The 23,288-nt window shown below is 40.5% G+C and overlaps 1 protein-coding gene across 18 annotated transcripts in view; it reads left to right on the top strand.

Moving 5' to 3' along the window:
* The window catches only part of BBS9 (Bardet-Biedl syndrome 9), a 783,674-nt gene that overhangs the window by 6,967 nt on the left and 753,419 nt on the right, over window positions 1–23,288 (top strand). For 12 of the 18 annotated variants that reach the window (XR_003118601.1, XM_025379701.1, XM_025379706.1 and 9 more), the window contains exons 2-3: window positions 16,073–16,195; window positions 22,732–22,882. The exons of 2 other annotated variants lie outside the window; for them this stretch is intronic. Coding sequence is in view for 11 of the 16 variants with exons in the window: in XM_025379701.1 (XP_025235486.1) it covers window positions 16,084–16,195; window positions 22,732–22,882 (263 nt within the window). In the remaining 5 variants the exon portion in view is untranslated. Of the gene's footprint in view, window positions 1–16,072; window positions 16,196–22,731; window positions 22,887–23,288 lie in introns of all 18 variants that reach the window. 4 more of the 18 variants (XM_025379715.1, XM_025379712.1, XM_025379713.1 and 1 more) reach the window with 2 other exon arrangements.

Below are 23,288 nucleotides of genomic sequence, written 5' to 3'. Positions count from 1 at the left end.
AGTTCCCACCTATGAGTGAGAACATGCGGTGTTTGGTTTTCTGTTCTTGTGATAGTTTGCTAAGAATGATGGTTTCCAGCTGCATCCATGTCCCTACAAAGGACGCAAACTCATCCTTTTTTATGGCTGCATAGTATTCCATGGTGTATATGTGCCACATTTTCTTAATCCAATCTGTCACTGATGGACATTTGGGTTGATTCCAAGTCTTTGCTATTGTGAATAGTGCTGCAATAAACATACGTGTGCATGTGTCTTTATAGCAGCATAATTTATAATCCTTTGGGTATATCCCCAGTAATGGGATGGCTGGGTCATATGGTACATCTAGTTCTAGATCCTTGAGGAATCGCCATACTGTTTTCCATAATGGTTGAACTAGTTTACAATCCCACCAACAGTGTAAAAGTGTTCCTATTTCTCCACATCCTCTCCAGCACCTGTTGTTTCCTGACTTTTGAATGATCGCCATTCTAACTGGTGTGAGATGGTATCTCATTGTGGTTTTGATTTGCATTTCTCTGATGGCCAGTGATGATGAGCATTTTTTCATATGTCTGTTGGCTGTATGAATGTCTTCTTTTGAGAAATGTCTGTTCATATCCTTTGCCCACTTTTTGATGGGGTTGTCTGTTTTTTTCTTGTAAATTTGTTGGAGTTCTTTGTAGGTTCTGGATATTAGCCCTTTGTCAGATGAGTAGATTGCAAAAATTTTCTCCCATTCTGTAGGTTGCCTGTTCACTCTGATGGTAGTTTCTTTTGCTGTGCAGAAGCTCTTTAGTTTAATGAGATCCCATTTGTCAATTTTAGCTTTTGCTGCCGTTGCTTTTGGTGTTTTAGACATGAAGTCTTTGCCCATGCCTATGTCCTGAATGGTACTACCTAGATTTTCCTCTAGGATTTTTATGGTATTAGGTCTAACATTTAAGTCTCTAATCCATCTTGAATTAATTTTCGTATAAGGAGTAAGGAAAGGATCCAGTTTCAGCTTTCTACTTATGGCTAGCCAATTTTCCCAGCACCATTTATTAAATAGGGAATCCTTTCCCCATTTCTTGTTTCTCTCAGGTTTGTCAAAGATCAGATGGCTGTAGATGTGTGGTATTATTTCTGAGGACTCTGTTCTGTTCCATTGGTCTATATCTCTGTTTTGGTACCAGTACCATGCTGTTTTGGTTACTGTAGCCTTGTAGTATAGTTTGAAGTCAGGTAGCGTGATGCCTCCAGCTTTGTTCTTTTGACTTAGGATTGTCTTGGAGATGCGGGCTCTTTTTTGGTTCCATATGAACTTTAAAGCAGTTTTTTCCAATTCTGTGAAGAAACTCATTGGTAGCTTGATGGGGATGGCATTGAATCTATAAATTACCTTGGGCAGTATGGCCATTTTCACGATATTGATTCTTCCTATCCATGAGCATGGTATGTTCTTCCATTTGTTTGTGTCCTCTTTTATTTCACTGAGCAGTGGTTTGTAGTTCTCCTTGAAGAGGTCCTTTACATCCCTTGTAAGCTGGATTCCTAGGTATTTGATTCTCTTTGAAGCAATTGTGAATGGAAGTTCATTCATGATTTGGCTCTCTGTTTGTCTGTTACTAGTGTATAAGAATGCTTGTGATTTTTGCACATTAATTTTGTATCCTGAGACTTTGCTGAAGTTGCTTATCAGCTTAAGGAGATTTTGGGCTGAGACAATGGGGTTTTCTAAATATACAATCATGTCATCTGCAAACAGGGACAATTTGACTTCTTCTTTTCCTAACTGAATACCCCTGATTTCTTTCTCTTGCCTAATTGCCCTAGCCAGAACTTCCAACACTATGTTGAATAGGAGTGGTGAGAGAGGGCATCCCTGTCTTGTGCCAGTTTTCAAAGGGAATTTTTCCAGTTTTTGCCCATTCAGTATGATATTGGCTGTGGGTTTGTCATAAATAGCTCTTATTATTTTGAGGTACGTTCCATCAATACCGAATTTATTGAGCGTTTTTAGCATGAAGGGCTGTTGAATTTTGTCAAAAGCCTTTTCTGCATCTATTGAGATAATCATGTGGTTCTTGTCTTTGGTTCTGTTTATATGCTGGATTATGTTTATTGATTTGCGAATGTTGAACCAGCCTTGCATCCCAGGGATGAAGCCCACTTGATCATGGTGGATAAGCTTTTTGATGTGTTGTTGAATCCGGTTTGCCAGTATTTTATTGAGGATTTTTGCATCGATGTTCATCAGGGATATTGGTCTAAAATTCTCTTGTTTTGTTGTGTCTCTGCCAGGCTTTGGTATCAGGATGATGTTGGCCTCATAAAATGAGTTAGGGAGGATTCCCTCTTTTTCTATTGATTGGAATAGTTTCAGAAGGAATGGTACCAACTCCTCCTTATACCTCTGGTAGAATTCAGCTGTGAATCCATCTGGTCCTGGACTTTTTTTGGTTGGTAGGCTATTAATTATTGCCTCAATTTCAGAGCCTACTATTGGTCTATTCAGGGATTCAACTTCTTCCTGGTTTAGTCTTGGAAGAGTGTAAGTGTCCAGGAAATTATCCATTTCTTCTAGGTTTTCCAGTTTATTTGCGAAGAGGTGTTTATAGTATTCTCTGATGGTAGTTTGTATTTCTGTGGGGTCGGTGGTGATATCCCCTTTATCATTTTTAATTGCGTCGATTTGATTCTTCTCTCTTTTCTTCTTTATTAGTCTTGCTAGTGGTCTGTCAATTTTGTTGATCTTTTCAAAAAACCAACTCCTGGATTCATTGATTTTTTGGAGGGTTTTTTGTGTCTCTATCTCCTTCACTTCTGCTCTGATCTTAGTTATTTCTTGCCTTCTGCTAGCTTTTGAATGTGTTTGCTCTTGCTTCTCTAGTTCTTTTAATTGTGATGTTAGAGTGTCAATTTTAGATCTTTCCTGCTTTCTCTTGTGGGCATTTAGTGCTATAAATTTCCCTCTACACACCGCTTTAAATGTGTCCCAGAGATTCTGGTATGTTGTATCTTTGTTCTCATTGGTTTCAAAGAACATCTTTATTTCTGCCTTCATTTCGTTATGTACCCAGTAGTCATTCAGGAGCAGGTTGTTCAGTTTCCATGTAGTTGAGCGGTTTTGATTGAGTTTCTTAGTCCTGAGTTCTAGTTTGATTGCACTGTGGTCTGAGAGACAGTTTGTTATAATTTCTGTTCTTGTACATTTGCTGAGGAGTGCTTTACTTCCAATTATATGGTCAATTTTGGAGTAAGTACGATGTGGTGCTGAGAAGAATGTATATTCTGTTGATTTGGGGTGGAGAGTTCTATAGATGTCTATTAGGTCTGCTTGCTGCAGAGATGAGTTCAATTCCTGGATATCCTTGTTAACTTTCTGTCTTGTTGATCTGTCTAATGTTGACAGTGGAGTGTTGAAGTCTCCCATTATTATTGTATGGGAGTCTAAGTCTCTTTGTAAGTCTCTAAGGACTTGCTTTATGAATCTGGGTGCTCCTGTATTGGGTGCATAAATATTTAGGATAGTTAGCTCTTCCTGTTGAATTGATCCCTTTACCATTATGTAATGGCCTTCTTTGTCTCTTTTGATCTTTGATGGTTTAAAGTCTGTTTTATCAGAGACTAGGATTGCAACCCCCGCTTTTTTTTGTTCTCCATTTGCTTGGTAAATCTTCCTCCATCCCTTTATTTTGAGCCTATGTATGTCTCTGCGTGTGAGATGGGTCTCCTGAATACAGCAGACTGATGGGTCTTGACTCTTTATCCAGTTTGCCAGTCTGTGTCTTTTAATTGGAGCATTTAGTCCATTTACATTTAAGGTTAAGATTGTTATGTGTGAACTTGATCCTGCCATTATGATATTAACTGGTTATTTTGCTCATTAGTTGATGCAGTTTCTTCCTAGCCTCGATGGTCTTTACATTTTGGCATGTTTTTGCAATGGCTGGTACCGGTTGTTCCTTTCCATGTTGAGTGCTTCCTTCAGGGTCTCTTGTAGGGCAGGCCTGGTGGTGACAAAATCTCTAAGCATTTGCTTATCTGTAAAGGATTTTATTTCTCCTTCACTTATGAAACTGAGTTTGGCTGGATATGAAATTCTGGGTTTAAAATTCTTTTCTTTAAGAATGTTGAATATTGGCCCCCACTCTCTTCTGGCTTGGAGAGTTTCTGCCGAGAGATCTGCTGTGAGTCTGATGGGCTTCCCTTTGTGGGTAACCCGACCTTTCTCTCTGGCTGCCCTTAAGATTTTTTCCTTCATTTCAACTTTGGTGAATCTGGCAATTATGTGTCTTGGAGTTGCTCTTCTCGAGGAGTATCTTTGTGGCGTTCTCTGTATTTCCTGGATTTGAATGTTGGCCTGCCCTACTAGGTTGGGGAAGTTCTCCTGGATGATATCCTGAAGAGTGTTTTCCAACTTGGTTCCATTTTCCCCCTCACTTTCAGGCACCCCAATCAGACGTAGATTTGGTCTTTTTACATAATCCCATACTTCTTGCAGGCTTTGTTCATTTCTTTTTCTTCTTTTTTCTTTTGGTTTCTCTTCTCGCTTCATTTCATTCATTTGATCCTCAATCGCTGATACTCTTTCTTCCAGTTGATCGAGTCGGTTACTGAAGCTTGTGCATTTGTCACGTATTTCTCGTGTCATGGTTTTCATCTCTTTCATTTCGTTTAGGACCTTCTCTGCATTAATTACTGTAGCCGTCAATTCTTCCACTTTTTTTTCAAGATTTTTAGTTTCTTTGCGCTGGGTACGTAATTCCTCCTTTAGCTCTGAGAAATTTGATGGACTGAAGCCTTCTTCTCTCATCTCATCAAAGTCATTCTCCGCCCAGCTTTGATCCGTTGCTGGCGATGAGCTGCGCTCCTTTGCCGGGGGAGATGCGCTCTTATTTTTTGAATTTCCAGCTTTTCTGCCCTGCTTTTTCCCCATCTTTGTGGTTTTATCTGCCTCTGGTCTTTGATGATGGTGATGTACTGATGGGGTTTTGGTGTAGGTGTCCTTCCTGTTTGATAGTTTTCCTTCTAACAGTCAGGACCCTCAGCTGTAGGTCTGTTGGAGATTGCTTGAGGTCCACTCCAGACCCTGTTTGCCTGGGTAACAGCAGCAGAGGCTGCAGAAGATAGAATATTTCTGAACAGCAAGTGTACCTGTCTGATTCTTGCTTTGGAAGCTTCCTCTCAGGGGTGTACTCCACCCTGTGAGGTGTGGGGTGTCAGACTGCCCCTAGTGGGGGATGTCTCCCAGTTAGGCTACTCAGGGGTCAGGGACCCGCTTGAGCAGGGAGTCTGTCCCTTCTCAGATCTCAACCTCCGTGTTGGGAGATCCACTGCTCTCTTCAAAGCTGTCAGACAGAGTCGTTTGCGTCTGCAGAGGTTTCTGCTGCTTTTTTTTTGTTGTTGTTGTTGTTGTTGTTGTTGTTGTGTAGCTGTGCCCTGTCCCCAGAGGTGGAGTCTACAGAGACAGGCAGGTTTCCTTGGGCTGCTGTGAGCTCCACCCAGTTGGAGCTTCCCAGCAGCTTTGTTTACCTACTTAAGCCTCAGCAATGGCGGGCGCCCCTCCCCCAGCCTCGCTGCTGCCTTGCCGGTAGATCACAGACTGCTGTGCTAGCAATGAGGGAGGCTCCGTGGGCGTGGGACCCTCCCGGCCAGGTGTGGGCTATGATCTCCTGGTGTGCCTGTTTGCTTAAAGCGCAATATTGGGGTGGGAGTTACCCGATTTTCCAGGTGTTGTGTGTCTCAGTTCCCCTGGCTAGGAAAAGGGATTCCCTTCCCCCTTGCGCTTCCCAGGTGAGGCGATGCCTCGCCCTGCTTCAGCTCTTGCTGGTCGGGCTGCAGCAGCTGACCAGCACCGATCGTCCGGCACTCCCCAGTGAGATGAACCCAGTACCTCAGTTGAAAATGCAGAAATCACCGGTCTTCTGTGTCGCTCGCGCTGGGAGTTGGAGACTGGAGCTGTTCCTATTCGGCCATCTTGCTCCGCCCCTCCGTAATTATTTTTTAAATTTCATTTTAGATTGTTCATTGCAAGAATATAGAAATATAATTGGTATTCGTATATTTATTTTGTATCCTGCAACCTTGCTTAACACATTTAGTAGTTCTAATCTTTTTTTGTGAATTCCTTAGGATTTTCTATATACAAGATTATGTCATCTGTGAGTAAAGATAGTTTTACTTCTTCTTTTCCCATTTGGAAGCCTTTTATTTCCTTTTCTTACCTAATTGCTATAGTTGAGAGCATCCAGTATGATTTTGAATACAAGTGGTGAATGCAGACATCCTTGTCTTATGCCTGATCTTAGGAGGAAAGTGTTCAGTTTACACTATTAAGTATAATGTAAGCTGTGGATTTTGCATAGATGCCTTTTATCAGTGTGAGGAACCTTCTATTCCTAGTGTTTTGAGTGTTTTTTATAATGGAAGAGTTGGATTTATGGAGGTGATCAAGTGGCTTTTGATTTAGATTTTATTGATTTTACATTAATTCATTTCTGGATGTTAAGGATGCCTACCTTGCATTCTTTAGGTAACTCTATTTAGACATGTTATGTAATACCTTTTATATATTGTTGGATTCAGTTAGCTAGTAGTATTTTGTTGAGGATTTTTGCATCCATATTCATAAGGGATATTGGTCTGTTGTTTTCTTGTGATGTGTTTGGTTTTGGCTCAGGGTAACTAGATTTATAAAATGAGGTGGGAAGTATTCTCTTCTCTCTTGTTTTTTGGAGTGGTTTTTGAAGAATGGGTATAATTTTGCTTTAATTGTTTAGTAGAGTCCACCAGTGGATCTATCTTGGCCTGGCCTTTTCTTTGTGGATAGTTTTTTGATTACTAATTCAATTTCTTTATTTATTATGGATCTATTTAGATTTTTTATTTCTTCTTGAGTCAGCAGAGGGTCTCCCCTCTGTTCTTGGGTATACCAGTGGAGTATACTTAAGCCCTCAGCTCCCCGTGTGTGTCCCTCCTGTGCTATCTGCACCCAGAGTCCAGAGGGGACCGAGGTGTTAGGGGACTGGTGTATCAGCACTGCCCGGAGCACGCACACACATGGCCGGGTTGCGACAGCACCTGGGCTGGGCTTCAACTTTGGTTGGAAATCGGAGTGGGCTCTGGGAGTTGGGAGAGGCCAGGGAGCGGGAGTGGGCACTTCCAAACTGCAGGGGCGGGGGTGCTTCCCGGGCCACCGACAGTGCAGGGATGCCTGGGTCTGGAGCTGTGACTGAGTGGCTGCAGCTGCGCCCAGGAGCGCGGGGCTCTTGCCCCTCCAACTTGGTAGGGGGCGGGGCTCCTCCCTGTTCCCGGCCCCCGCTGGCTCCACAGAGTGGGCAGCCCCTGCTGTGTCTCCCCCGCTGCAGCCAGCGTCTTCGCAGCGGCTGCCATCACTGCTGCCTAAGCTGTCTTTTGAAATCCACCCATTTTTTATCAAAGGAAATTAGTGGTATCCCAACTTTGTACTGATGAGAGTTTGTGGTTTCTTAATTTCTTCGGGGTGGGCAGTGCTTCTTCTGTGCTTCTACTTTTGAAACTGGAGAGAGGCACTTTGGAAACAAATGGTGACTATTGATTATCAGCCCAAATTGTTTTTTTCTATTGTTTATTAATTCTTTAAAGATGTAAGTCCTTATTGTTCAATAAATTATTGTCTACAATGGTGCATGATACTACTTCCGACATTGGGGGAACAAACATACAGATGTTTATGTAATGGAATTTATGAAATTCTCCTATGCATGACCTTATGTTTGCCCTGACATGAAAGTCTTTGTTGTTGCTCTGAAATATTGTTCTGAAATAATTAAGGTAGCTATGTTCTTGTGAGGAAGAGCCATTTATTGGACGTAGGTTTAAAAATTAGCCATTCCTCCACAGTCTTTAAAGATTAAAACAAAGCAAACAAACAACAACAAAAAAATCCTTCTATCGACATACTTTTTCAGTTTTTTGATATTAAATTGCAGATTATTGGCAGCCTAATGAGACAGGGGTCTAGAGACCAGGGAGAGAGTATGCAGAAGCAAGGTCCTGCTATTAGCTGTGTGAGGTATGGGAATCATGTAATTTCTCTGGGCCTCTCCTGTAAAGTGAGAGGACCAGCTGATTGATGGATACTTTACAGCTGTTTTAGGTCTTTGACTTGAAAAATAATTTTTTTTTGAGCCCTCAAAAGGTAACTGATGGCAGAGGCCCTCTGAAAAAGAAGGGGAAAACTGGAGCTCTGCTATAAGAAAATATCCACTTAGGCAATCAGGTATCAGTTATATCATTGCCTCTTCAACCTTAAGGTCCTTGTGATTCACCTGGAGATACTGTTTGGGGAGGATGAGATTCAACATTTCTCATAAGTTTTTGAGTGATACAGATGCTGCTGATCCAGGGAGTACACCTGGAGTAGCAAGGAACCAAACTCTGTGAAAAGAAGGATTTCAGGAGCAAAGAAAGTGGTGGGTGAATGAGGAAAAATTGATAGAGCAGGAGAAACAATATGATATATATATTTTTAAGAGACAGGGTCTGGCTTTGTTGCCCAGGCTGGAGTGCAGTGGCGCAATCATGGCTCACTGTAGCCTCAACTCCTGGGCTCAAGTGGTAGACTGGCTAATTTTTTTTTTTTTTAGGGGGAGAGATGGGGTCTTGCTATGTTGCCCAGACTGGTCTCAAACTCCTGGCCTGAACCAATTCTCCTGGCTTGGCCTCTCAAAGTGCTGGCATTACAGACATGAACCACTGTGCCTCGCCAAGAAGGATTTAAATGATGCCTTTGTTATTTTGTCAGTACAAGTAGATTTCTAATTTTTGGTTAGAAGTTAATGAGAAATGAGGCTAGGTGTGGTGACTCATGCCTGTAATCCCAGCACTTTGGGAGGCTGAGGTCAGTGGATCACCTAAGTTCAGGAGTTCAAGACCAGCCTGACCAACATGGAGAAACCCCGTCTCTACTAAAAATACAAAATTAGCTGGGTGTGGCACATGCCTGTAATACCAGCTATTCGGGAAGCTGAGGCAGGAGAATCACTTGAACCGAGGAAGTGGAGTTTGCGGTGAGCTGAGATCGTGCCATTGCGCTCTAACCTGGGCAACAAGAGTGAAACTCCATCTCAAAAACAAAAACAAAAACAAAAAAGTTAATGAGAAATGAATGTCTTCTATAGGCATTCCTATTTGTCGACATTGTTGGAAAGTTAGTTCTTTCATATTGGAGGATTTTTTTGATTCTTTTTTTGTCTTTTATCTTTTAACAGCCCACTAGATCATAATGTTGGAGGATATTTTTGTATTCATTCTAGCAAGCTGAAAAAATTTATTGACTAGCAGGTTTTTAAGGTCATTTTCATAGGATAGCTACTTTCACTTGATGCAGTATTTATATTCAAACTCCAGCTTTGTCTCTTGTGGTCACTTATCTAAGGATTTTGACTTTTAAAAAATGTATCATTCATTATCATTGACAGAAAAAACTCTTCTTTCTCCCTTACTTGGTTTAGTGTGTTCTCTAGGCAGGAAGAGGAAAACCCATGCAGTTTTCTTTTCTGCCTGTGTAAGGCAAAGGTAAGACCCCCCCTTGAGTGTTGTATAGTTCTTCCTTTCTTATTTTTCTCTCCCTGAGACTTTTGAACCGGCTGAAGCAGGAGTGAGCAGAGGATCACTTACTCTTTGGTTGGTTACTACTGATTTCTGTCCTTAGCTATGTCTCCAAATGGAGCTTATGCCTCCATGTCTTCATCCTTTATGGTGTATCAGGAGCACTTGATACAGCAGGTCACTCCCTTATTCTGGATACATTTTTTTTTTTTCCCCACTTCCTTCCAGATAACTTTCTTCTGGCTTTGTTTTGATCTCAGTGAATGCCCCTTTTAAGCTTCTGGTGGATTCCTCTTCTAATTCTTCTTCTTTTTTTTTGGAGACGGGAGTCTTGTTCTGTCGCCCCGGCTGGAGTGCAGTGGCGCGATCTTGGCTCACTGCAAGCTCCGCCTGTCGGGTTCACGCCCTTTTCCTGCCTGCCTCTGCCTCCTGAGTAACTGGGACTGCAGGCGCCCGCCACCCCGTCCGTCTAATTTTTTGTATTTTTAGTAGAGACGGGGTTTCACCGTGTTAGCCAGGATGGTCTCCATCTCCTGACCTTGTGATCCACCCGCTTCGGCCTCCCAAAGTGCTGGGATTACAGGCGTGAGCCACTGTACCCGGTCGGATTCCTCTTCTTCTTAACCTCTGTACCATTCCTTTGTCTTCTAAGCTTGTGTCTGGTTTTCTCCAGATTTCTCATCATGCACCTTTCCCTTTCGTGATTATGCTTTTTATCCTTTTATCATAGCCATCCTTCATAGCCATGAAGATGACTGTGCTGTGTCCTGTGAGTCCTCCTAGGAAATCATTGGCATTTCAAGTGTGAATTTGGGTAATATTCTGCTCTGAGCTGCAAGAGAATGATGTATCCTCATTCTTGTAGTCCAGTAGTATGGCATATTACAATTCTCCTAGGTATTTGGCATATATAGTGAGACTATCTGGGATGTATTGAATACTGTTACTTTCCTCTCAAAAATCCAGTAAAAGTATAATACAGATGATTATTATGTTTTTTCAATGCTTGCTCCCAGATTTGAAGTTTAGTAATCTGACAATTTGTATGGTTACATAATGTCATCAGTAAAAACAAATGGTGCAAATATTTTTCAGAAAGTTTCCCACATATTTTGAAACTCATTATAAATTTGTTTACCTGTTAGATATTTGTTCACTTCCATCAACTTCCAGTGTTTATCTAATTTCTTTCTTAGCATAAAGAGAGGACTTTGGATGGAGTTTTCGTTCTTTTTTCTCCTGGTATTTCTTTTTTTAAACTAGTCATTTTGAAAGAATTTCAGACTCACTTAGAAGTTGTAAAAATAATGGTTTCCCAATGAAAACAGTACAATGATCAAAACCATCAAATTTGTTTTTGTCGTAGAGACTGGATCTCTGTTTTGTAGGCTGGAGTGCTGTGCCTTGATCAAAGCTCACTGCAGGCTGGCGCGATGGCTCACACCTATGATTCCAGCACTTTGGGAGGCTGAGGTGGGTGGATGGCTTGAGATCAGGAGTTGGAGACCATCCTGGTCAACATGGGGAAACCCCATCTCTACTAAAATACAAAAATTTGCTGAGCGTGTTGGCAGGTGTCTGTAATCCCAGCTACTTGGGAAGCTGAGGCAGGAGAATCGCCTGAACTTGGGAGGCAGAGGTTGCAGTGAGTGGGATTGTGCCACTACACTCCAGCCTAGGTGTCAGAGCAAGACTCTGTTTCCCACCCCCCAAAAAAGCTCACTGTAACTTCAAACTCCTGGGCTCAGTTGATCCTCTCCTCAGACTCCTGAGAGTAGTTGGGACTATAGGCATGGACCACAAAGCCCATCTAATGTTTTTATTTTTTGTAGAGATAGGGTCTCCCTATGTTGCTTAGGCTAATTATAGATGTTAGCCACTGGGCCCAGCCCACCATTAAATTGACATTAATATAATACTAAAGTTAAACTATAGATTTGATTTGGATTTTACCAAATCAAATTGGATGCACTTTTTTTTTGTAGATATTTCTAAGAAATTAATCCCAAAGAAAGTGCCTTTTATTATTAGCTCCTTATAGTTACACCCTCCTGTAAGCCTAGCAACCACATGGCTGTTCTACATTACTATGATTTTGTCATTTTGAGAATTAGAAATGTAATTATTTAATATTTTACCTTTTTGGATTTTTTTTTTCATTCAGCATAATGCTCTTGAAATCTATCCAAGTTGCATGTGTCAGTTATGTTTTAAATTCTTAAGTTATATTGATATGGTGTGGATGTACCATAGTGTGTTTAACCAGGACATTGAATTTTTTTCTTTAATGTAAGTTTAAAAAATCATAAAAAGGGATCAAAACCAGAGCAACAGCTAACACTTATTGAGTGCTTATTATGTGCCAGGTATTGTACTAAGTGGTCTACTGTATTCCTTTTTGTAAAAAACTAAAACTGTATATTTTTTATTTTTAATTGTGGTAAAATACGTGTAACATAAAATTGAACATCTAACCATTTTTAACTATATAGTTCAGTAATGGTAAGTAAATTGACATTGTTGTACAACCAATCTCCAGAACTTCTCATCTTGCAAAGTCAAAACTATATACCTATTAACAGTTCTTCTTTCTTCCTAGCCCCTGACAGTCACCATTCTTAATGTTTCTGTGACTATTCTAGGTACCTCACATAAGTGGAATCATATGATGTTTGTCTTTTTGTGACTGGCTTATTTTACTTAACATAATGTCCTCAAGGTTCATCTACATAGCATATGTCAGAATTTCCTTCCTTTTTAAGGCTGCATAATATTCCATTGTATGGGTATGCCACATTTTCTTTATCCATTTATCCATTGATGGATGTTTAGATTGCTTCTACCTCTTGGTTATTATGAATTATGATACAGTAAATCTGTGTGTAAAAATATCTCTCTGAGATGCTGTTTTTAGTTCTTTTGGATATCCACCAAGAAGTGGGATGGCTGGATCAAAACTTCTATGTTTAATTTTTTGTTTTGTTTTTGAGACGGAATCTCACTCTGTCGCCCAGGCTGGAGTACAGTGGTGCGATCTCGGCTCACTGCAAATTCTGCCTCCCAGGTTCATGCCATTCTCCTGCCTCAGTCTCCTAAGTAGCTGGGACTACAGGTGCCTGCCACCACAACTGGCTAATTTTTTGTATTTTTAGTAGAGACAGGGCATCACTGTGTTAGCCAGGATAGTCTCGATCTCCTGACCTTGTGATCCACCTGGCTTGGCCTCCCGAAGTGCTGGGATTAAAGGCGTGAGCTACTGCGCCCGGCCCTACGTTTCATTTTTTGTGGGACCTACCCACTGTTTTCCATAGTAGCTGCACCATTTTATATTCCCACCAACAGTGTACAGAGATTCCAATTTCTCCACATCCTTGCCAACACTTGTTATTTTGTGTTTTTTCCTTCTTGCAGTCATCATTCTTAGGTTGAATATATATATATATTTTTTTGATAATGGATGTGAGGTGATGTTGTTTTGATTTGCATATCCCTGATGATTAGTGATTTTGAGCATCTTTCCATATTCTTCCTGGCCATTTGTATATCTTTTTTGTTGTTGTTTGAGATAGAGTCTTACTCTGTAACCCAGGCTGGAGTACAGTGGCATGACCTTGGATCACTGCAACCTCCGCCTCCTGGGTTCAAGCAATTCTTTTGCCTCAGCCTCCTGAGTAGCTGGGATTACAGGTGCCCACCACCACGCCTGGCTAATTTTTGTATTTTAGTAGAGATGAGGTTTCACCATGTTGGCCAGGCTGGTCTCGAGAACTTCTGACCCCAAGTGATCCTCCTGTCTCTGCCTCCCAAAGTGCTGGGATTACAAGTGTGAGCTACCACGCCCAGCTCATTTGTGTATCTTCTTTGGAGAAGTGTCTGTTCGGGTTCTTTTGCCTATGTTTTAATGGCCTGGTTTGTTTTTGTTGTTGTTGAGTTGTAGGAGTTCTTTACGTATCCTGGATATTAATTCCTTATCATATATATGACCTGCACATATTTTTTCCAGTTCTGTAGGAAACTGCATTCTTATTTAATCATCACGACACCACTCTTACCTTTGTTTTGTAAATGAGAAAGCCGAAGTACAGAGACGTTCATTAACTTTTAGTAACCTTCCACTGGTTGCATGGTTAGTATGTGGTGGAGCAGGAATTCAAACTCACACAGGTTGCTTCCAGAGTCTGTACTTTCCCACCACATTATTTACAGCCAATTTCTTGGCCAACTTTGTATAAAAACAAATGACCGGGCCGGGCGCGGTGGCTCAAGCCTGTAATCCCAGCACTTTGGGAGGCCGAGACGGGCGGATCACGAGGTCAGGATATCGAGACCATCCTGGCTAACACCGTGAAACCCCGTCTCTACTAAAAATACAAAAAACTAGCCGGGCGAGGTGGCGGGCGCCTGTAGTCCCAGCTACTTGGGAGGCTGAGGCAGGAGAATGGCGTAAACCCGGGAGGCGGAGCTTGCAGTGAGCTGAGATCGGGCCACTGCACTCCAGCCCGGGCTACCGAGCAAGACTCCGTCTCAAAAAAAAAAAAAAAAATGACCTTGGTTTCAATGATTAGCCCATGTGAAAGGCTTACTTTAAGAGGTAGGTTGGTCTACATTTTAAAAAAGTAGAGCTGATCCTCATTATTGGCAGACTTTGTATCATTCGTGAATTTGCCTATTTGCTAAAATTTATTTGTAACCCCCAAATCAGTGCTTGCAATACTTTTGTGGTCGTTTGTGGTCAAGTGCAAAGGAGTAAAAATTGAGTCACCTGATGCACATGTTCCCAGCTGATGTTAAACAACTGCTTTCTTGTTTCAGTTCTCATACTATAAGCAAGTGTCCTTTCATGGTCTACAGTATGTAGTGTCATGTTTTCCCCCACATTTTGGTAAGTTGTTTTTGGAGGCGGGTGTGGTGTTTTCACTGTTTAAAATGGCCTGCAAATGTAATACTGAAGTGCTGTCTAATGTTCCTAAATGCAAAAAGGCTGTGATGTATCTTGTGGAGAACAGACAGATGGTCCCTGACTTACAATGGTTTGACTTATGATTTTTCGACTTTAGGATGTTGTGGGAGTGATACACATTCAATAGAAACCATACTTCAAATTTTGATTTTTGATCTTTTCCCTGGTATATTAAATGCATTTTTGACTTAAAATATTTTCAATTTATGATGGTTCTATTGAGATGTAATCCCATTATAAATTGAAAAGCATCTGTACGTGCAATTAGATAAGCTTAGTTCAGACTGAGTTCTAGTGCCGATGGCCATGATTCCCGTAGTAATGAATCATCAATACATATTAAATAAGGTATCTTTAAATAGAAGCACAAAAAACACTACATTATGTATTGATTGGTTGAAGAAACTGTTGTTACTAGAAGCTTGCAGGAATCTATCTAACCCTGTGTTTCTCCTAGGAGCAATGGCTCAGTATCTGCTAATTCATTGTTTACGGCGGCCTTATAAAACATAACTTTTGTGAATAAGGAGAATTGACTGCATTTCCTAACTACCATTTAAATCAGTGTAACATGAAGGAAAGCCTCATTTATGTTAAATAAATGAACTGTTGTAGAGTCCCAGGGCATGTGAATCTGTGTTGTAATTCAAAGGTCCAAGTGCTTTCACATCTGCCATATCAGCAACTCAGTGGTAGGTAGGGCTGGTCTATAGTCATCCTAGATAAGAAATCAAAGTAAGGAGAGGTTATGTGGGTTGCCCAAGGACGCACAGATAGTTACTGGTATAAATGGTCCTGCAGCCCAATTTTCCTGCTTCATTTTTGGTGTGAATTTCCCTCTTCTGTTTTGCCTTTCTGTAACTAGCATAGTAAGAGGAAGTGAATGCTTTTTAAGTACCTGTAACATACCATTTCCAGGGCTAGTCACTGATGGGTTTGATCTCATTTGTCTCAGCAACTCTTTGTAATAGGAGATGCAGTTGGCCCTCCATATCCCCAGGTTTCACATCCATGGATTCAACCAACTGCAGACTGAAACCTATGGATATGGAAGGCTGGCTGTACCAGGTCATTATATATAATAAGGGACTTGAGCAACTGGGGATTTTTCATCTGTGGGGTCTTGGAACCAATCTCTCACAGGTATGGAGGGCCAACTGTAGTGCAGTCTCGCCAATGACTAGACTGAAAGGAAGTTAGGTATTTCACTGAAGACTTATGTGTTAAATAGTGCTGATGGAATTTGAATCTTGATCCGCCAAAGAATATGTTCTTTTGTTATTTTCTGCAATTCTCTCCTAAATGTTTCGGAAGAGAGAATTAGCACAACATAAATGTATAATTCTCAGCCCAATTTACTAATGGTGTTGCAAAATATCTGATCAATGCTTCCAGCCATTTGGATTTGTGGTTTCATTTATGTGTACAAAATATTAAAAAGTTAATATAGAAATGTCTTCTCAGATCTGTCCAAGTTTAATTTGCTATGCCTTAAGACATAATTATTAATTCATAGTGTGAATTCGATTATTATAAATGTTTTCTTTTTAGTGTGAAAGAAAATGTCTTTATTTAAAGCCCGTGATTGGTGGTCTACTATTCTGGGAGATAAAGAAGAATTTGATCAAGGCTGTTTGTGTCTGGCTAATGTTGACAATAGTGGAAATGGACAAGGTAAGCAATTTACTACCATGCATCTTGGATCAAAGCTTTAAAGAGATCAAATAAGGCCAGGCACGGTGGCTCACACCTGTAATTCCAGCACTTTGGGAGGCCAAGGTGGGCAGATCACGAGGTCAGGAGTTTAAAACCAGCCTGGCCAATATGTTGAAACCCTGTCACTACTAAAAATACAAAAATTAGCTGGGCTTGGTGGCAGGCATCTGTAATCCCAGCTACTTGGGAGGCTGAGGCAGGAGAATCGCTTAAACCCGGAGGTTGCAGTGAGCTGATTTAGTGCCATTACACTCCAGCCTGGGTGACAGAGCGAGACTCCATCTCAAAAAAAAAAAAAAGAAAAAGATCAAATAAAAATGACTTGCTTTTCAAAATGTGTACTTTTTAGAACTTAATTGAACTATCTAAATTGTACTTAATTTTGAAGGTGTTTTTTTTTATAAGTAATAGGTAGCAGACTGATAACAATAGTCTTTCTGTTTTGTTTATGTTCTGGTTTGTACTGATTCTGTCTTATTGTTTGCTGGAATTTAGTACAAATTATATGGCATAACTTCATTTGTATCAAAATTTGGAAAATTTACTTTTGTAGAAATTCTTTACAAGAAAAATGCATTTTTTTTGGACCTGGAAACCATTCATACCATAATGAAATTATACTAGCTCTATTTGGTGGTAGAAAACAATTGTTAAATCATTGCTTTCATTATCATATTATAATACTAAAACCTACATCCTAGCTTATTCTTATGCATCTTCATGCTTTTTAAGTGACCTTTAAAACAGTTTGATTATATATTATTGTATCATTGCTATTTGAAATTTGTATTTGGTTTATAGTCATGGACTTTTTTTGGGTAATCTAGATAGTCATTAGCCTCTTAAAAAGAAAACTTATTATAACTCTTCTTTTGTTTACTGCATATAAATATTATCCTCTTACATTTTTTAAAAATTGTTTTTCTTGCCTATAATTGAAACAGTGGAATCTGCAGGAAAATGTGAAAGGAGAAAATTGTGTTGGTAAAGCAGAAGAGTGGGAGTACTAAACTGCACTGAGCACCTACTAAGTTGTTTTGAAGGAACGTTTGGTCCCTAATTTTCCACTGATAGGAGATGGGAAGGCCTTCTATTCAGAGGGTATTGGGAGGTTCCTCAGCCCTGCCTCTGCCCTCACTATTTGTTAAAGCATGTGATTCCCCAATTATTTGGCCATGTAAGAGTCATGCCACAGAAATACCTGCCAGAAGAGAACAATTTCAAACCTACTTCTGCCCAAACTATCTAAAGTTCAGCTTGGTTGGAAACTATGCTTACTGATTATCTGAATGACATACTGTTCACTCATTCATTTCTATTAGAGCTCCTTACTGGGGTGCCACCAGTAGGTTACCAATATGCTGAGATACTGCTTCCCTCATAGTTTGTGGTGAGCTGTGAGCAGCTTCCTTTGTTTTCTGAAGCTTGCTATACAAAAATCGTTACATATGTGTGTTTCACATAGACAAAAACACTGATTATTGTGTTCCAAAGCCTGGATACCTGTGTCATAATATCCTGGGGTGGTTATGATGTATGAAGATTTTCTATCCCAGACACATGAGATGCTATAAGATTGTATTATCCAGGGGTAGGTGGGGTGGTGTGACTTAGGTATCCTAATTTTTGATAAGCTCCAAAATTGAATGCTGGCATTCTCAAGTTTGAGAATTATTTTTGTTGATCTTATAGAATGGAAAGTTAACAAGAGTAGTTTTGGATATGCTCTGTTTAAGATAGAAATGTCTAGTATACCGAGTAGAGGTAGAGATTTGGGGATGAACAATATGGTGCTTATGTTTGGAGATCTGAGAACAGGTGAAAATGCACAGGGAGAGAAGTTGAAATAAGAAGGGAGGAGGTATAGGACTGTAACCTGGAGAATAAGAGGATCAACGGAGGAAGTGTGAGAAGAGTAATAGATTCTGAAAAGAGCAGGCAGAGAGACAGGAAAACCAATTAGGCTGGTACCTGCGAAGCAAGGTTTAGTGACATGAGGACTGAAAAGGTTTTTTTTTTTTTTAATTCTTCTTCTTCTTCTTCTTCTTCTTCTTCTTCTTCTTCTTCTTCTTCTTCTTCTTCTTCTTCTTCTCCTTCTCCTTCTCCTTCTCCTTCTCCTTCTCCTTCTTTCTTCTTCTTTCTTCTTTCTTCTTCTTCTTCTTTTTTTTTTTTTTTATAAGACAGAGTCTCACTCTGTGGCCCAGGCTGGAGTGCAGTGGCGCAATCTTGGCTCACTGCAACCTCCACCTCCCTGCTTCAAGCAATTCTCCTGCCTTAGCCTCCCAAGTAGCTAGGATCACAGGTGCCTGCCACCATGTGCAGCTAATTTTTGTATTTTTGGTAGAGACAAGGTTTTGCCATGATGTCCAGTCTGGTCTTGAACTCCTGACCTCAGGTGATCCATGTGCCTCGGCCTCCCAAAGTGCTGGGATTACAGGCATGAGCCACTGCACCTGGTTTTTTAAAAAAAATTTTATTATTTTTTAAATTGAGACAGAGTCTTGCTCTGCTGCCTAGGATGGAGTGCACTGGCGTGATCATGGCTCACTGCAGCCTCAACCTCTCAGGTGTGCCCCACCACGCCTGGCTAATTTTTATTTATTTTCTTTTTTTGTAGAGACAGTGTCTTCTTGTGTTGCCCAGGCTGGTCTTGAACTTCCTCGGCTCAAGTGATCCTCCTGCCTTGGCCTTCCAAAGTGCTGGGATTATAGGCATGAGCCACTGAGCCTGGCCTAAAAGTTTTCATGCTCTTTAGCAGCAAGTGGTTCATTAGTGTCTGTGACAAGAATGGATGCGTGGGCACAATGGTAATGAAATCTAGGTTTTCAGTGTATGAATGGGAAATGAGTGGGAGGTGGGGAGACTATTTATGGCTCTTTAAAGAAACTTAGCTGTGAATGGAAGAAGGGAGGAAGATGATTTGGAGGCCATGAAGGGTCGAGGGAAGTGGGAAAAATTCAATGTAGGATAGAGGCTTTCATTGATGGAGCAGGAACCCAGAGAGGACAGTCAGAGATGAGATCAGGTGTGCAGATGGAAGGTTAATCTTGAACAGATGTGGAAACTTTTTTCCACAGTGACAGAGGAAAGAAGGTAAGAATCTTTACAGATGTAGTGAAATTTGCAGGTCAAGTTGGGAAGTTGAAACAGTAATGTCAGTTGACCTCTACTTTTCTTTTAGGTGATCAGACAGTGAGAGAAGAGTTGCAGGGTTCCTGAAATTACTTTAGAAGAAGCCGAGTAAAACACAGAAAGATTCCTTGTTAATCTTGATAGTACAATTGAAATTGAACACGCCATGCATTTAAAGTGGTACTTACTTTCCTAATTCTCTCAACTCAAGATTCAGACTCTTGAGAGAGATAGTGAGAATGAGGGAGAGAGAGAGGATCTGAATAATACAATTTAGATTATATGCCAACCTGTGGCCTAGAGGGAAAGTTTATTACTAGAATTGGAGTAGAAAGCAAATGAGACTAATGGCTTTTCATTTAATGCGTGCATGTTCATTAATTCCTGGGGAGTCCCATATTTAATTGTAGCTTGAAATCTGTGAGAGTCAGACTTATCTGAGATCTGGTTACTATAATAGTCCTGCAAAGTATTTTAATAATCATACATATACATTTTGTTTCAGTGGGTTAGCTTGTTACCTTGTGGACTTGGCCATCCTGACCTCCTCTTATCCCTGAAGATAGGGCTATATTGACCTATCCATGAGTCTTGGTTGTTTAGTGAGTAAAAGTGGGGATTTAGGGCAGACAGGATACATGGGAAGCTTAGTGGGGAATATTTTAGGAAGGTTTAAAGGTTTAAGTCTTCCCCAACCCTTCTGGACTCCATTATAACAGTATAATTCCATTCTTCCTGATCAGTGCCTTTACTTTTACTTAAGAAGGCTGGAGAGATTTGTCAAGTCATTTGTTATTGTAATTTAAAACTTAAAGAATCAGTCTCTGAATTAGCTTCTCAGTGGTTAAGCCCCACTGAGTCGTAAGTGGTGAGAAATGTTTCTGCAGAGTACCAAAGACCCTGAGTTTATTCTTTACCCTTAGATGACAATTTTGAGATTTAAACCTATCATTCTTTTATTTTAAATTATCTAGTGCCCTTCGATAAAGCTATCTTACTTGTGGTTTGGTGTTCCTCCTTGTTCAGTTGGCCTATGGCAGCAGCTTTCCAGTCTACTAGAGTTTCACCTGCAGTGGGCACAGATGACTCTCAGATGACTAGAGATGATAACTTGATTAATTGTTCTGTTACAATGTGCAGTGCTGCTTAACCCCACCTAGAACATGAATGAGAGTGTTCTGTGAAAGGGCATTTATTTAAAGTGGCCCCCAAATACTGAAGGAGCTGAGAACCAAAGATTGAGGCAGACAAATCCAGTTTGTCAGTATACGGTGATTTATTAGGTGAACTTATGGGCAGAAATGTCCTGGGCAGTTGCAAGACAGGTAGCTCTCCACACCACAACTCCCAGACCTAGGGCTTGTATCTTGGGGAATAAAAGTATACATGCTCTGGAAAGAATGTGTAGGTGGCTATGAGTGTCACAGCCTATGATATATACAGCAATATCAAGTGCTGTTTTGGAGGAAAGGCAAAACTTAATGAATAGGTGTTTCTGCATAAAGAGTAATACATCAACTAGAGATCTTGGAGGAGTTCTTTGACTCGAGTTTAGTCAGGAGTCACATGGCAGATTAGCATTTAAAATAAAGTCACTCTTATCCCCACAAGGAATCTTACCGTTTTGTACCCCATTTCAGGTCAAGAACCAATTCCCATACTTTGGAGGCCAATGCAGGTAGATGGCTTGAGTCCAGAAGTTTGAGACCAGCCTGGATAACATGTCGAAACCACATCCCTACAAAAAGTACAAAAATTAGCTGGGCATGGTGGCACATGCCTGTATTCCCAGCTACTCAGGAGGCTGAGGTGGGAGGATCAATTGAGCTTGGGAGGTTGAGGCTGCAATGAGCTGTGATTGCATCACAGTACTCAAGCCTGGGCAACAGAGTGAGACCCTATCTCAAAGGAAAAAAAAAAAAAAAAGAACCAATTCCAAATATGCTTGCATGTTTTCATGCCTGCAGTTTATTTTTTAGTGCTCATTTCTGTATCAGTTATCTTTATTTTTGGCCACAAGTGGCAGGAAACTGATAAATTTAAGTACAGAAGGTACTGAAGTGAATGTAAGATAGCTTTCCCAAATGCAGGCAGAGTTGAACTGAACAAGTCTTTAGTGGGGACAGGAATGGGCATGACTCTAGAGACCTTGTAAGTCTCCGGTATTGAAGTTCCCAAGATTATACCTCTCTCATAGGGTTATTATGAGGATTTTTTTTTTCTTGAGATGGAGTCTCGCTCTGTCACCCAGGCTGGAGTACAGTGGCACTATCTCGGCTCACTGCAGCCTCCACCTCCCGGATTCTAGCGATTCTCCTGCCTCAGCCTCCTGGGTAGCTGGGATTACAGGTGCGCCACCACACCCAGATAATTTTTGTATTTTTAGTAGAGACAGGGTTTCAACGTGTTGGCCAGACTGGTCTCGAACTCCTGACCTCAGGTGATCAGCCTGCCTCGGCCTCCCAAAGTGCTAGGATTACAGGCGTAAGCCGTTGCACCCAGCGTTTTTTTTTTTTTTTTTCCAGTGACAAGGTCTTGTTCTTTCGCCCAGGCTAGAGTACAGTGGCACGATTATAGCTCACTGCAGCTTTGAACTCCTTGGCTCAAGCAATCCTTCCACCTCAGCCTCCCAAGTAGCTGGGACTAAAGAGGCATGCCACTGCACCCAGCTTTGCATGGCATTCCCTCTTTGTCTCTGTTCTGTCCTCTTAAAGGACATTAATTGAGTTCAATCACACACCTAATTAACTGTGACCTCATTTTAACTTGATTACATGTGCAAAGACTCTGTTTCCAAATCAGGTCACATTCAGAGGTACCTGGGGTTATGACTTTAACATACCTTTTTTTGGGGGGACACAATTTAACTTATAACACCCATTCTATCATTTCCCCTTCTTGTACTTAAGATGAGGCGTTGCTAATCAAGGCACTCTATCTAGTGACAACTCAGAATCCTTTTTAATACAGTGTTTTCAACAGCCATAACCAGTTATAGAGTTGGCCTCTATTATGGAATCAGTTTACAACATTGTACTAGTCCTTTGATAAAGGAGCTTGCTTTGATTGAGTTAAATTATGACTTCGATACCAAATAAAGGTTTAGGAAAAAATGCAGTATGTTAGTACATTTGACTGTAGGGATGTAAAGCTATTTATGAAAGCTTGTGTGTTATTAAAATAAGTACACTTTAATTATACCTTCTTTGACAGAGTGGCCTTTGTATATAAAGCAAGACTGAATTCTTTTAATTTTTAGATTTATCTTTTACACATTAGAAAGCTTATTTCTTAAGAGATTTGCTAATGTTTGTTTCTTCCTCTTTTTTTTTTTTTTTTTAAAAAAAAAAAACTCTCTACAGATAAAATAATTGTGGGTAGCTTTATGGGATACCTAAGGATCTTTAGCCCCCATCCTGCAAAAACAGGAGATGGAGCTCAAGCTGAAGATTTGCTTCTAGAAGTGGATCTACGAGATCCAGTACTTCAAGTGGAAGTAGGAAAGTTTGTTTCGTAAGTAAGCCCACTAATTCTGGTATTTTACTTGGAGTATGTCAATCCTTTGCTGGGTCACTTTTGTGCATTTTTCAAAGAAGACCATCCATGAATTAAATATATTTTCTGGATATTGTCACCTAGGTGTTTCTCATGTATGGCATGCTTTTTATGTGGAAGCTATACATTTAAGATATAATAATTTAGGGCCTTTTAATAGTAATAGACTTAAGATGCCTGACATTATCAGAAGCTTAAAGACAAAGAGATAAGCTTTTGAAAATAACCAAATAAAGAAATAAGAAGTATCTACTTATTTAAAGTTATATAAGTGTCCATTTATAATTAGATGAAGTAGCAGATAACCATTACTTTTTGGTTCATAGCGTTGAGGTTTTAAAATGAATACTTATTTGGGGTAGAG

This window comes from Theropithecus gelada, chromosome 3 (genome assembly GCF_003255815.1).
Source record: "Theropithecus gelada isolate Dixy chromosome 3, Tgel_1.0, whole genome shotgun sequence".
In the NCBI taxonomy this organism is placed as follows: Eukaryota; Metazoa; Chordata; class Mammalia; order Primates; family Cercopithecidae; genus Theropithecus; species Theropithecus gelada.
Note: the sequence above shows the minus strand (reverse complement) of the source record. Positions and strands in the feature narration are given on the sequence as shown.